Source organism: Periplaneta americana, chromosome 4 (genome assembly GCF_040183065.1).
Source record: "Periplaneta americana isolate PAMFEO1 chromosome 4, P.americana_PAMFEO1_priV1, whole genome shotgun sequence".
In the NCBI taxonomy this organism is placed as follows: domain Eukaryota; kingdom Metazoa; phylum Arthropoda; class Insecta; order Blattodea; family Blattidae; genus Periplaneta; species Periplaneta americana.
In genome coordinates this window covers 98,463,036-98,477,424 of record NC_091120.1, presented here as the reverse complement: position 1 = coordinate 98,477,424, position 14,389 = coordinate 98,463,036, and the positions used below count along the sequence as shown (strand labels likewise).

General features: G+C 36.2%; 1 protein-coding gene across 1 annotated transcript in view; it reads left to right on the top strand.

Moving 5' to 3' along the window:
• The window catches only part of NKCC (sodium potassium chloride cotransporter), a 155,782-nt gene that overhangs the window by 128,811 nt on the left and 12,582 nt on the right, over window positions 1-14,389 (top strand). The window contains exons 13-14 of the mRNA XM_069823783.1: window positions 2,045-2,286; window positions 10,187-10,422. Of these exons, the coding sequence (XP_069679884.1) occupies window positions 2,045-2,286; window positions 10,187-10,422 (478 nt within the window). The remainder of the gene's footprint in view (window positions 1-2,044; window positions 2,287-10,186; window positions 10,423-14,389) is intronic.

The following is a 14,389-nucleotide window of genomic DNA, read 5'->3' as shown; positions in this document are numbered from 1 at the left end:
TAATGAAACTTAGTGAAATCCTTACTAGTCATTCAGTTCCAAGCATTCAGGCATGTATGGAAACATTTTTTTGTCAAATGGCAGGGCCATTAACTAGCCGTTATTCGTTCCAGCTCTGCGAACGTGCTCATAGGTGTCGCTAATGTCGAGAAGTGTAGGCCACTTAGTTCATCAGAAACTATCCAGACTGCAGCGAGGCGGTGGATGTACAGATTTTTCAAAAGTATGAGTAATATTAGTTGCACACATTTTCTTCATTTTCTATATAATATTGAAAATTCTGGATCTGGCTTCTTTACACAAGAAATGAAATTTTTTGCATCACCATGATAATAAGTATGTTGCCGACTCTTTCGGTGGTCGTGTTATCAGTAGGCACTTTCCTGTAACTTTTCCAGCAGATTTTATTGGTTGTGGGGATATCCGAAAGAAAGAGTTCTCTTGAGCAAACCTAAGGCACTAATTGATGAGTTGAAGGTCTCTATCGCACATACTGTGGCAGATATTCCAGAACACGAAACTCAGAGCTGCTGTATGCAGCATTGAAAAAAGATTGTTGTGAAGGTTGTTTGAAAAGTTCGTGGCCTGACATAGAAATTAAACTAAGATTATTCTGAAACAATCTTTATTTCCCAACATAATCCCTCCTGAGATTCACACACTTGGTCCATCGGTGTTGCAGTGCTGCTATATCCTCCTTGTACACAGATTCCTCGAGGTGTGCAAAAAAAAAAAAGCCTTCTGCTGCTGCAATAACCTCTTCATTTGACGAAAATTTCTTCCTAGTCAAGTGAGTTTTGAGCTTGAAAGAAGTGCGAGATCTGCTAAATTGAGGGTGCGGCAACAATTCGAACCGTAGTTCCTGTAGTTTATTAAACGCAATTGCAGACGTATGAACACATGCACTGTTGTGACGAAACAACACTTTCTTCTTGGCAATGCCCGGCCTCTTCTCGCAAATTTTACCTCTCAGTTACTGCAGGAGATTTGAATAATATTCTTCGATTATTGTTCTCCCCTTTGTTACGTAGCCAATCACGAATATCCCCTTAGAATCCCAAAACACCAGCCGATTGAACAGTTTCTGCTTTCTTTGCAGACGGAGAATCACTGTGCTTTCATTGTTTTGGCTGCTGTTTTGTCTCTGGTATGAAATGGTGGATCCAGGTTTCATCAGTGGTCACAAACTACCTACAAAATCCGGTGTATTTTTCTCGAAATTTGACATCGCACGTGCTTTTTTCTAGTGTTAAACACGGAACTCACATTGCTGACAACTTGGACATGACCAAGACATTGACTAAGATGTAGCGCACCCGTTCTGTTGACATACGCGTAACCTCGCTAATTTCCCGCACTTTAGTTGACTGTCATTCAACACCACATTGTGGATGTTTTCTACGATTTCTTCACTTGCTGTTACTGGACGTCCACTGCGAGTGTCGTCTTCCATCCTCTCTCGACCATGTTTAAATAGTACCGCCCATTTTTCCACATTCGAAAACGCTGAAGCGGATTCTCCCAGTGTACCATTCATGTTTTAATTTTTGTTAGACACATTCCCTTTTATACGAAATATTGAATTCCAGCGCGAAGCTCGATATTTTCCACTTTTTTCAATCTGTTCGGAGCACTAAATACAAAATTAAATTACACAAAATGTAGTCAACAGAAAATTATGATTTTTTGTGCGTGAACTAATGTAAAATGGGCGCTAAAAATGGCAGCACTGTTGACAAGTTTTCAATGTCATCTACTGTATGTGTCAGGCAACGAACTTTTCAAACCACCTGGCACTTATAGAAAATCAAAATGGTGGACACACACACAACAATCTACGATTAAGTTATGGCAATGGGTGGTGATGCAAAGAACCCCATTTCTTGTACAATATACCAGTGCCAGTATTTTTAAGATATTTAGAAAATGAAGAAAATATAAGTAATTAATTTTACCTCTTACTTTTGAAAATCTTGTACGTTATGTTAAAATAATGCTAAATATCGATTACACCTTCATCCTAAGAAATGTTATTGTCTTACAGGAGCGAATGTCATTCAGGACAAGGACAGCCATTATTCGCAAGAGTCGAGCTTGGTTACGCGCCAACAAAATCAAGGCATTCTTTGCTCTAGTGGATGGCATTAAGTTTGAAATGGCTGCCAGAGCCTTACTCCAAGCAACAGGCATAGGAAAGCTGCAACCAAACGTGCTGATGATGGGATATAAAAACGACTGGAGATCCTCCAACATTAATGATCTTGCAGCTTACTTTAGCGTGCTTCAGTAAGTATTTAACAGAATCATGTTAAAGAGAATTACGATGAATATGTACGGGCTGGAAGAGGAATTACATGGTTAACTTGTATTATGATAATCATCCATTTTTAACACATTACCAATTTTTTTCTGTTAAATAACTAAGGCAGATATGTAGACAATCTTCCTATAAAAAATTCCTTATGCCCGTAACTTTCTTCCGAGTATCTTTAAATGGTGAAATCTGTTAAACTGATTTTTATAATCAAGCATGCTCGAAAACTAGAACCCGTAAATATTTTAATTCTGTAAATATGGAACGTTTTAACAATTACAATTCATTTTATATATCTAACTTTTATACTTACAAACTGTACTGGTTATAAATTCGAATACAAAGTGCATCTTAACGCAATCTCTTAATTTTGTGGGAATTTTAACATAGTTATTTCGAAAGATTTTATCTAAATTCTTACGTCCGACTTCTTAAGTGAATTCAAACCATCAACACAGACAGTAAAATATTTACTATTAGAGTACAAAATATATAAATCAGGGAGCGAAACTTGTTGCCCGATGAAACGGGTTAAAAGCTGTTCCCTGACTTTAGATACGGGTTTGTCTACATGCACGTCGGTAGTCATGTTCAGCGTTAGAGAGGGAGAGGCAGAGACCACAAATTTCCGCATGACATGAAGCGTAGAATGAATATAGTAATTTCTAATAATGTAGAGAAATTGGTAAGCAAATTAAGTAACCGTTTCAGTTTGAATTTAAAGACTGAAATATAAAAATATTTAAGTATATCAGAAAATAGAAAAATAAGAGTTACATGATTCATAGTCATTGTTTGTAAATTTAAATGACTTATTTATACCAGCAAATATTGAACAGATAAATGTTGATAATGTTAATGCTCTCACAGAAAGGGTTGAAACAAAATGAGTTACTTCAAGGATATAACAAGTAAACCTACTGACTCCAGTGCAGCGTTTCTTACTTTCTTACTTTCAAAGAAATAGTTTTGAAACAATCATCCAACACTTTCAATGTTAAAGTTGACATGATTGAGGCATTACGAGCTCTCATGTTGAATTATCCTAAATGTACACCTGCTGTGTTGAAATGTGTCTGGATCCCTTGTGCATCTGTTGAATAAATTGATGTATGAAACTTTATCATTAGTTTGACGCCTGATACGTAATATAGGGTTATTTTTTCACGTAAAAATCTCTTTACAATTTATACGAAATTATTGTGATTATCTTACCAACTAATTAGCAATAAAATGCGAAATATAATATTTTTTTTTTCGAAGTTAATAAGGAATTCTGTGGTCTCTAGCCCATGATGCAAGTTACTCGTCACAGATGATAGAGCGTCGTGAAATAACGAATTAAAAAGTTACTCATAGACTGCAACACAAATCAAGTAAATAACGAACAACTAATGCACAGTAGTTCAATAGAACACGATCAATGCCGCCTTCTTTGTACACAGTTGAGGGACTGTAGAACACATTTAACCTGAACCTCTCCCATCGGGCAAAAAGTTTCGCTCCCTAATAATTATACATACATATAGACCTATACATAAGATGATGTATAACATTTCACCTAAGTAACTGTAATTTATTAAACTTACATCTATAAGAAACTTAGTAAAAATATTTCAGAAATGTTATAGTAAAGAATTATATTTAATTTTGCATATGTTTAAGCCACTCTAATTACTGTACCTTATGTAGATTACGTAAATTTGAAACTTGGTATACGGTATATTCAAAATCTCAAATATAGCTATACTTTAAATATCATTAGTACAATATCCATTAACTATGCGTAGGTTACGGTGTAAATTGCAAAGCCTAACCGTCAACTAATGCAACACTGGAAATATGACAAAATGAAATACACAAAAATTATTATTGTCAAAAGTAATCTATGCCAGAGTGAAGAGTACATGAACTTGTACACAAGAATATGTAAAGACAAATTGTGTGCCGAGTTTGTACTCCGAAAATTCGTATTCGATCTCCAAGTCATCTGTTCTGAAGGATATTTCGTTGTCAGAGTATTTCAGCTTATTTTAAGTAAAGTTCATGATTTAATTGTGTAAAAACTACATCGTAAATAGTAGGTCTACTACGTAAAGTGTTCAAGATCCCTTCTGCTCATATATAGCCTACTTCATCGTTTCATCACTGCATCGACACAACGTAATCGTTACAGTTACATTTAGTACCGTTACATAGAACCAATGGAGAGATACAATATTTTGAAAACACACTAGTAATATTTACATACAGTAGTATCACAACATTATCCAGACGTTTGAGATGGGCAGGGCATGTAGCATGTATGGGCGAATCCAGAAATGCATATAGAGTGTTAGTTGGGAGTCTGGAAGGAAAAAGACCTTTGGGAAGGCCGAGACGTAGTTGGATTTGAGACAGGTGAGATATGATGATAGAGACTGAATTAATCTTGCACAGGATAAGGACCGATGGCGGGCTTATGTAAGAGTGGAAAGGAACCTGCGGGTTCTTAAAAGTAAGTAAGTATCATAACATTTAATGAAATTTAATTTATCTAATATTGCTTTACCACAGGCTAAAATTTGCCAATTTCTATGAAACTGTGTGACGCATTATATAGCCTATAATATTGCAATTTTTCCAATGGAATATTTATTAAAAAATATATACATTAATCGTTATCTGTAATATTACAGTCTAAACAGCGTGTTTAAGACGCATGTACTATCCTTATCAAATATCAAATTTAACAGCTATATTTAATATTCATTCGTCAGAAACTTTACAATTCATAGTTACGGTAGACAATTACATTTCTGCTTTTCGATCAACCACTCCTTTAACTTTTACCACTCTTTTATGTTAATACATTCATTTGCCAAGTGTTTCCTGATTACTTCCTTTCTTATGTTTTAGCTGAATTGCTATCTATCCTTCTCCATCTATCCTCTTCTATTCATTCTCTTTTCCATTAGCCTGAATATTGCATATTAAGGTGAACGGGAGAAACGTTTGAGGCAAAAGAAATCATATAATAGACGACATTAGTATACATGGGTCATAATGCGGAGAAGAGGAAGGCAGAAAATAGGAACGACTGGAGAATGCTGGGTTTGCAGTGAAAGACCTGCCCTTGGGCAGAACACTATGGGTAAATGAATTCCTTTCCTTAATAATTCAATTTACATATACAGTATATATAGGCCTATATATATACATATATATATATATATATATACACAGTATATTCATTTTTTATCCTCTATTCTCTATTCTCATTCTTTTCCAGCTATTTTGTCCTAAATTATTTGTCTGCATTTTCATTTTCCCTATTTTGCAACACTTACATCACTTATCATTTCCCTACTATTATATCCTCTATTTTTTTACGTACTTATCTCTTTCTCTTCGCTTCACTCCTAAATTTCCTCTTTTATTGCCTCATTTCGTAAATTTAAATCTATAATACTCCTATAGTTATAGTACCCTTGGTACTATTCCCAACCCAAGACGTTTATCTTTGAACCTCTTTGCTCCCAACCCACAACATTGAATCACATGAAATATCTAATTCACTACATTACACTTCCAATTTCTCTCTCTTCCACTTCTCGTTTGTTCAGATGTTCTTTCACCTGAATTCTCTTTTAGTCATTGTTTGTATGTAGGCCTATGTATCTTACTACACTTTTACTTTATCTTCTTACACTTAACACTTTCTTCTATATTCTTATTCTATCACTTTTTCCACCCATGACTTTCTTGCACTCACTTTTTAACATTCTTCTTTCTCGCTAATTCCATCCTCCTTACTATTTTGTCCCACATTTCGCCATTTAATAAGCTCTCAAAAGCCCCATTTATTCTGTCCTCACAATCACTAATATCTCGCAGTTGCTTCGTTCCTTTGCACGTTTTTAACATGTCTTCTCTTTCATTTCTTCCGTTAGTCCTGTCTATGCTTTTGGCCTCAGACACTTACAACTGTTTCCATAATCCTTCGTCAGCAGCATCTTCTATCTTCCTCACGTTTTGTTTTTCTCCTTGGTTTATTCTGATCAGCTGTTTCGCTCTCGTAGCCGAACTCAGGTACCGACATTGTACATCTCTCGTAATATAAGTAGATATAGAGTGGAAGTGAAATAACCCTGCAGATTGTCATAGCGAATAACTCATGTTGTAAGTAAGCAAAAAGTGTAATGCCATATTGCTGAAAAGTTCACAATTTTCTCAGACAAAAATGTTTTTCCCCAAATATTTAACACCCTCTTATTCGGTAACTATTGCGAGTGGGATCGTGAATTTTCTCCATATCGATAGAAAATCTAATAAAGAATCATTTATCCCTCTACCGTATTTCAATAGCGTGGACGGTTTTCGTGTAAATTTCATTTAAAAACCACTAATTTCAAGCCAATGAACGATACAACCAGATTGCAACGTTGTAATCAGAGACTGAGGCGCGAAGTTGTTCACGTACGGAGACAGACCTGAGTCAACTGACCTCTTACATTTGTATTACGAGAAGAAAGAAGACTGTGTTAGCGGCGATGTTGACAGACTGCTGAAATTTCCAACTTAATTTTCTAATCAACCGTGCACTTAATCACAAAACGTAATATAGGTTTTCTATTTATTTAAATGTACCCTATCGCCCCTTTCAATGTGTAGGACTATTTCACTTCCACCTCTGTATATAATATACATATTCATAAATTGAAATATTTCCAGCACACGACATATTTGAGAAATAAAACAATGAAACACTGCTTTTCTTGTAATGAAGCCCAATTACGATAGAAGTTAACATCATTTCCTCCTATTGCAAGTTTACATTCTCTTCTAAGGCATCAAAGCATACTCAGATATGAATTTCTTATCCGGAAGTTGTATTCGAAATCGAATGTATTTATTCTATTTGCAGGTCTTGTCTAATTCTTATGCAGAAAGATGACATTCGTGTCTTGTTGATACGGTGCTAATGAAACGTTTCGAGCTCAGTTGAGAATAGGTGTTGCGACACTTAAGATGAGGTTGTGGGCAAATGACACAGAGTAAACTATATCTGTAAACTTCATGAATATTTGCTAATGAATGTGCTAATCCTTCACTTAGGACATTAAACCCAACATGATTTTGACAGTCGCATTATAAACGCAAATATTTGCACGTCAAAAATAAGTTTGTAATGTTACACAAGTTTAGTTGTAACGTTCAATATGGAAACAGTTCTGTGGCTAATTTTTAATTTATTTCACATTTATATTTCAGTTTATCATTTAAAAACACTGAATCAACTATAACTTATGTAGAGTTACAGAGTGGGAGTGAGTAGGATTCTCGACTGACAACTCAGTAAGACCACAAGTTTAATTTCTTCAGTCTAATCCCGAACGGAGGACCTTAAGCTTAGGATTTAAAAATCTAAAAATATCGGGTAGTATGCTAGACTAGGAAACCAAGAGAATTCCTCAACTAAACTCATTCCTATGTCTCAAAAAACTAGGGTAAATAAAAAATATTCCCACAAGCTAATAAAAATCAGAGATCATGATAAAGTTAAGCTTATTTAAAACTCCATTTGAAAACACACCTTGGTTAAGCGGACCCCTTTCAAATAACTCGCAGGTGCCCAGGGGTCCGCAACCACTGGCTGGGAATCTCTGCTATAACCTAAAGTTGGCAATAAACACAAATATTAGCATTTTTAAAGTACTGGAAAAAATAAAACAAAAATATTACAATAACATTATTGAACAAATAAACAATTTTAATTGTCTAAGCTACACTGTATCTTATTTCAGAAGTAATGGCATTATAAAACAAATTCTTACAACGATAAAATGAGGCCGATTTGAAAAGTGCTGCCTCCTAAGCTGTAACTCAGGCAACAGCTCCGACACACTTGAACCTTGAATTTAAACATCGATGTAAACGTAACTGATGTCATTGTCTGTTTCCATTCTTAACTTGGATTGATTTTTGGAGGATCGGACCTGGAATGAATCCTTGCACTCAGGTTTACATTGCCCATTGTGCCCCCTATACAAAATGATTCAAAAGTCCGGCGACACACAATCTCTATTATTAGTGCAGATAGCGAAAAATGGAAAGAGGGGAAAGTAGTTGGAAATATGTTACTGTTGCTCCAAGATATTTGCATTTTTCCATCTCCTCGAAGATAAATCTTCAATTTTTATATTTCCATTTCGTATAATATTCTGGTCACGAGACAATCATATACGCCTACTTTGCCTTTTCGGGATTTACTTCGCTATCGCTTTACTTGCTTCAAGTAGAATTTCCGTGTTTTCCCTAATCGTTTGTGAATTTTCTCCTAACATATTCACGTCATCCGCATAGATAAGAAGCTGATGTAACCCGTTCAATTCCAAACCCTCTCTGTTATCCTGAACTTTCCTAATGGCATATTCTAGAGCCAAGTTAAAAAGCAAAGGTGATAGTGCATCTCCTTGCTTTAGCCCACAGTGAATTGGAAACGCATCAGATAGAAACTGGCCTATAAGGATTCTGGTGTAAGTTTCACTAAGAAACATTTTAATTAATCGAACTAGTTTCTTGGAAATATCAAATTCAGTAAGAATATTATATAAAACTTCTTTCTTAATCACGTCATATGCCTTTTTGAAATCTATTACTGATGTACAGTAGTGGGGAAAAAAAAAAAGCGATATTTTACTACTTAATTAACTTATTATTCCCAGAACATGAATTTTACCAGCAATCGAAAAGTATTGGGAATAAATTTGAATAAGGAACAAAATGAAGTTTCCTTCCCAGGCAGGATTCGAACCACGAAAGTCTTAGTTACAAGTCTATCGTGCCCTGGCGTGAACAAGGCTCTGAAATCAGCTACAAGGGTCGGTCCGGTTTTTTTTTTTGCCACTACTGTACTGTACCTTATACTCTCATTTTTTCTCCAATATCTGTCGAATACAAAAAATCTGATCAATGGTCGATCTATTATGCCTAGAACCACACTGATGATCCCCAACAATTTCATCTACATATGGAGTTAATCTTCTAGTTCTGCCGGATTTTAAATACGTAGTGTATCGAGGAAATTATGAAATTATGACAATAATTAGCAGTGTTGCCAATACAAGTTCAAGGAAAACCGCCAGACAAGAATGAAATTCCTCTGAATTCTTATACTAACTCATCAATATAAATAAATATTTCTTTGCACGAGAAGTTCAACAACCGCTAAACTCTGCATGTCAACTATTTTTCTTCGTTAAATAATACGCATCTGAAATCCTGTAGAACTAGCGGGAAAGCCATTAATTTGGCAGCACTGGGACTGGGGAGTGTGTCGTACTAGTGCATAGTCTCAACGATGTATTCTACTTGAAAATTCAAGTACATTAGATAAAAAAAAAACTAAATATTTCCAGCAACTTTTCTCTTTTTCCATTTTTGGCTATCTGTATAAATAACAGAGTTTGCCTATGTCGCAGGAGTTTTCAATCACCCTGTATATATGAAGATTATAAATAGTCTAGTGCATTCAATACTAACATATGGGCCATCCTGCCTCAGCCCTGACAGAGCCAGGTTTCACCCTCAGACAAGTACCTGATAAGTCCCAATGTCCGGAGCCCAAGCCCTTCCTATTATTATCAGCATCGAAACCTCTACTACCCCCCTGGTTAACTGTTGCAGATGATAAGTGAAATAAGAAGGTGGGAAGTGTTGTGGACTGATGTAGGAAAACTGGGTACCCAAAAAAACTCTCTGCAACGTCTATTCTATCACGACCTGGCAGGGAATCAAACCTGGGTCGGTTGGATGTAGACAAGAGCGCTGGCGCTTAATCCACACACGGCATCATTTCATAATTTAATACTGTACTACTTCATTTTTCAGCGACGCGTTTGATAACAGACTATCAGTGGCGATCCTGCGATTATCCGACGGACTCGACTACTCCAAGTTGACGGAAGATGATCACGCTTACGAGAACGGAGGATTCACACTGACGATGTCCACGCCGGACCTCACCAAGAACGGAAACGGCCATGAAGGACTCATGCGCATAGATTCCAACATAAGCATCTCTCATATGGAGCATCATGGCTCAGAGAACTCTCTTTCTATAATTGGTATGTTCACTGCCATTTCTTGATAAATTAATTAACTTCAGTACCTTACGATCGCCCCAGTGGTCTAGGGACAAAGCGCTCTCCAAACCCGGCTGCGGTCGATGGATTTTTCAAGACGCAAAAGTCCGGAGCGCAAGTTCTCCGGGAGGAACTACAAGGTTTTTTCCGATCTCTGATAACGAATTTGAATAACATCATGTGCGTCAGGAGTCACACGACAGCTGAACTGTGGCGCGAGGTGACAGACCAGTAGTGAGTGATCTCATAGTCAGAGTGCACGGCGACTCACAACAGAAATTCCCAAGAAAATCGAGCCTTTTTGGGTGGGGTATATAACAACCCTTTCCGATGCCAAGTACAGTTATGTGAAAATAAAATACTCTGTGTACTTGTAAAGCTCGAATGGAATTAATTTGTATCATCTCGTGGGGTGCGGCGACTTTTGACGGGAGGTGGAATTGCTTGCTTTTTCCACTCTGGAATTAATCCCATCCGAGCTTTGCCAGTCTTATTAGGTACACACAAGATGCTTTTCTTGGAAATAACGAAACCACGTGTTTTGCAAGCTCCTATGATTTTCATGTAACTGTAGGTTGGCATCGGAAAGGGTTGTTATGTACCCCTCCCAAAAACGCTCGATTTTCTTGGGCATTGCTACTGTGATACACCGTGCACGCTGATTATGAAATCACTCACTACTGGTCTGTCACCTCTCGACGCAATTCAGTTGTCGGTGTGATTCCTGACGCACATGACGTCATTCAAAGTCGCTATCAGAGTTCGGAAACAACCCTGTATAAGCCGCATGTTCCGTGTCTGAGTTTTCTGGCACGTTAAAGACTTCCAAGCTTAAATTAGAACCTTTGGAACAAATTTCCCCTTTTTCGCGTCCTAGTAATATATTTAGTTGCATACTAGATGGCGTTTGAGGAGATGAGCTTACCACTTGTCAAGTGTAACTAAATTCCAACATCGGAACGATGGGTTAAATACATACATAGTACCTAACGGAAACTATACATTATTAAGCATGACTGATGTTTTCATCAATTATTTCTCTTAATAGGGTTATTAATATCTGTAACTGCCTATTTAATAATTCCTATATTTTATTATTTTCCTCATTCCCAGAAGTAGCTTATAAAGCAGGGCTGGGAACCGAGAGCGAATCCAAACTCTAAACGGGGACGCTTAATATCCATCCTGACGACATCAACGCTGCACGGTGTTCGGCGAGAAAGAAAGGAGTTGAAGAGAAGTCGTATGGCTCCCCGTGAGAAAGTAGAAATCGCTCTTGGTGCCCAGCCCTGTTATAAAGAGACAGTATTTGAATGCTGTAGAAAATCATCAAGATTTTCATAAAAATGTATTTTTGCTTAGAATCTTCGATATTGGAAAAATTGCTTTTGTCTGCCTGTCTAGGTATAGTGATTTTTCTAAACAAATATACGACTTTTGATCACATTCAGAATCTGCATACGCGAATTATGTAACTTACATTAATTTAGTTAACATTTTTTTATAAAGACATTGAAGTTTTTTTATTAAGAAACATTACATAGCAATTTAATCAGAACTTTATCCAGTGATTTTCTACTTAAACATTTTTGTTACATAAAATGAAATGACAAATGAATACAGATTTTTAATATAAATGAATTCTTTTACACAGGAATAACCTTCCATTCGGAAACTTCTTAATAAGCCTACTAACATTCAGGATGTAGTGATATTTACACGAATGTTTGGGTTCTCGCACTGTGGCATAGGCCTAGTTATAAGCTAAGTACGGAATTAATCGTCAAAGAAGGCAAACAAAGGGGAACCTGTCTGTTGGGTCCGTTATTAATTCCTTGGTGTGTAGTAGACACGTGGCTTCGAAATGTTGAATATACGCAATTTTTGCACGATGTATAAAACCAAAACCTCAAGTCACGACCTGTAGCATGGTCTGCAATGGGTCTAAAGTGGAAGAACGATAACAATAATAACATGCTTATATTCTAGTTTACTTGATGTTTTACTGTCGCATTCGTGACATATTCCTCATCCGTTCTTATTTATGCTTGGAAGTTGTTTGTATAAAATTCTAAGTTTGATGTAATAATTAACTTTAAGAGCATACTAAAAACTCATTATGTACAACCCAGGGTCTATTCCATTAATGCCACCACGTTTTGAAGTTTGTTTACAGTCAGTGCTTTATTCTCCTTCCACTGTTATGCCAGTAAGTTGTATATAGCAAACTTGCAAATTGACATTCCTACGAGCAGTGGCGTGTCGCTGCGCCTCTGAAATGTTGGCATAGATCTCAAACCAGCTCTAATTGTGTAGCTACTACTCTAGCATGAACACCACTAAAGACTTTAATACAAAATACAGGAGAGTCAACCCACACGTGCACTGTAAGAGAGCGCCAATAAAATCTGAATGATTTTGATAATTAATAACCTTGAATTAATTTTACGAGTACTGTATATATTTTAATTATTACTTCATATGATTAAAGACAGGACATGGGAGATTCATGCACGATGAATTACATTTTCAAAACTACCACCACGAATGAAATAACGATTTAAACGTTCTTAAATATTGTCAATAACTCTCTGGCACAGGTCAGATATAGACTCAATGAAGTTCTCCACGTTTCTCTTCAGCTTACAGATGGTTGTAAAACTGTTAAAACATAAACTTCCAAGCTTGCTTCGTGTTCACCAACAATCGTTCATATTTTATTTGCGCTGTCTCTACAAGACGCAGTTTTTGTTATCAGTAAAACTAAGAAACGAGACATTAGTGGAATCCACTGTACCGGGACATCACTTTATTTTTACTTGCATTTTATTGTACCTGCGTTTCTGAATGTACTTGACTCCCACCCCTTTCAGTAATGTTCATGCTCCCGTCAGCCACACAAACTTACGGCCGCTGTTGCATTCGAAGTCTGCTAGCAATGAAGTAAACAGTACAGAGTATAGTGTGTTTCAGAAATATGGTTGCTTTTTCCATAGAAGGAAGAGCCTATATTGTTGAAGCTTATTTCCAGGGGCAGGTATTTATGGAGATTAATTTTATCATTTGTGTTTTTTAATATTGGTGTCGGCGGAGATTGTTGGAGATTGATTTGTACTCTTGTTGGGTAATAATGGAAATTTTGGAAAATACAATTATTTTGAAATTGGAGTATTAACTCAGTATAAATATTACTTTCCAAATAATTAACATTAAAGGTTCATTGGATTCTGGTAAAGGTGCAGTATGGCCAATAGACAATATTTGTTGGATTGAGACTGTATTTAACACACATTCATCAAAAACGAAAAAAAAAACTTGCAGCCCTCAAATTAATACTTCCAAATTATTAGTATTGAGTTCACTAATGTAATCATAACACCTGGAATACCATGTAATGTAGCCTACTTGAATGCTCAACAAATTGAAATGAAAAAATGTCCGAAAAAAGAACTCAGAATATGAAATCCGCTATGAAACGACACAATAATAATAATTCGCGAATGTGTTCATATTTCGCTATTAGAACTCTATTTCGCGATTTGTCGCGATTGTTTTATCCGCATATTATTAATCAGAATCACTTAATTCGTAAAGATTAGTAAAAATCTATTGTCTATATATTATGTCGTGATCTTCGCGATCTGCATAAATACCCGCCCCTGCTTATTTCGCACAGGCACGGTGTGTAGCATGACTGAATAACTTTATCTGTGTGGACTGAGCAGAAGTGAAGATTAGAGTTACCGAAAGTACGGTAATATTCTGATTAAAGTAGCCATTATATAATGAATAAAACCGCCTGAAGAGTTGAGTTTGTGAAAAAAATGTTACTACTCTACTGTATTTTGATAAAATACCGTAAAAGTAATTATCAAACTGAAAATCCTAATGTCGTATTTCCCTGTAACATAAATGAATGTATTACTTTTCTCTCCTCCTATAGCTAGTA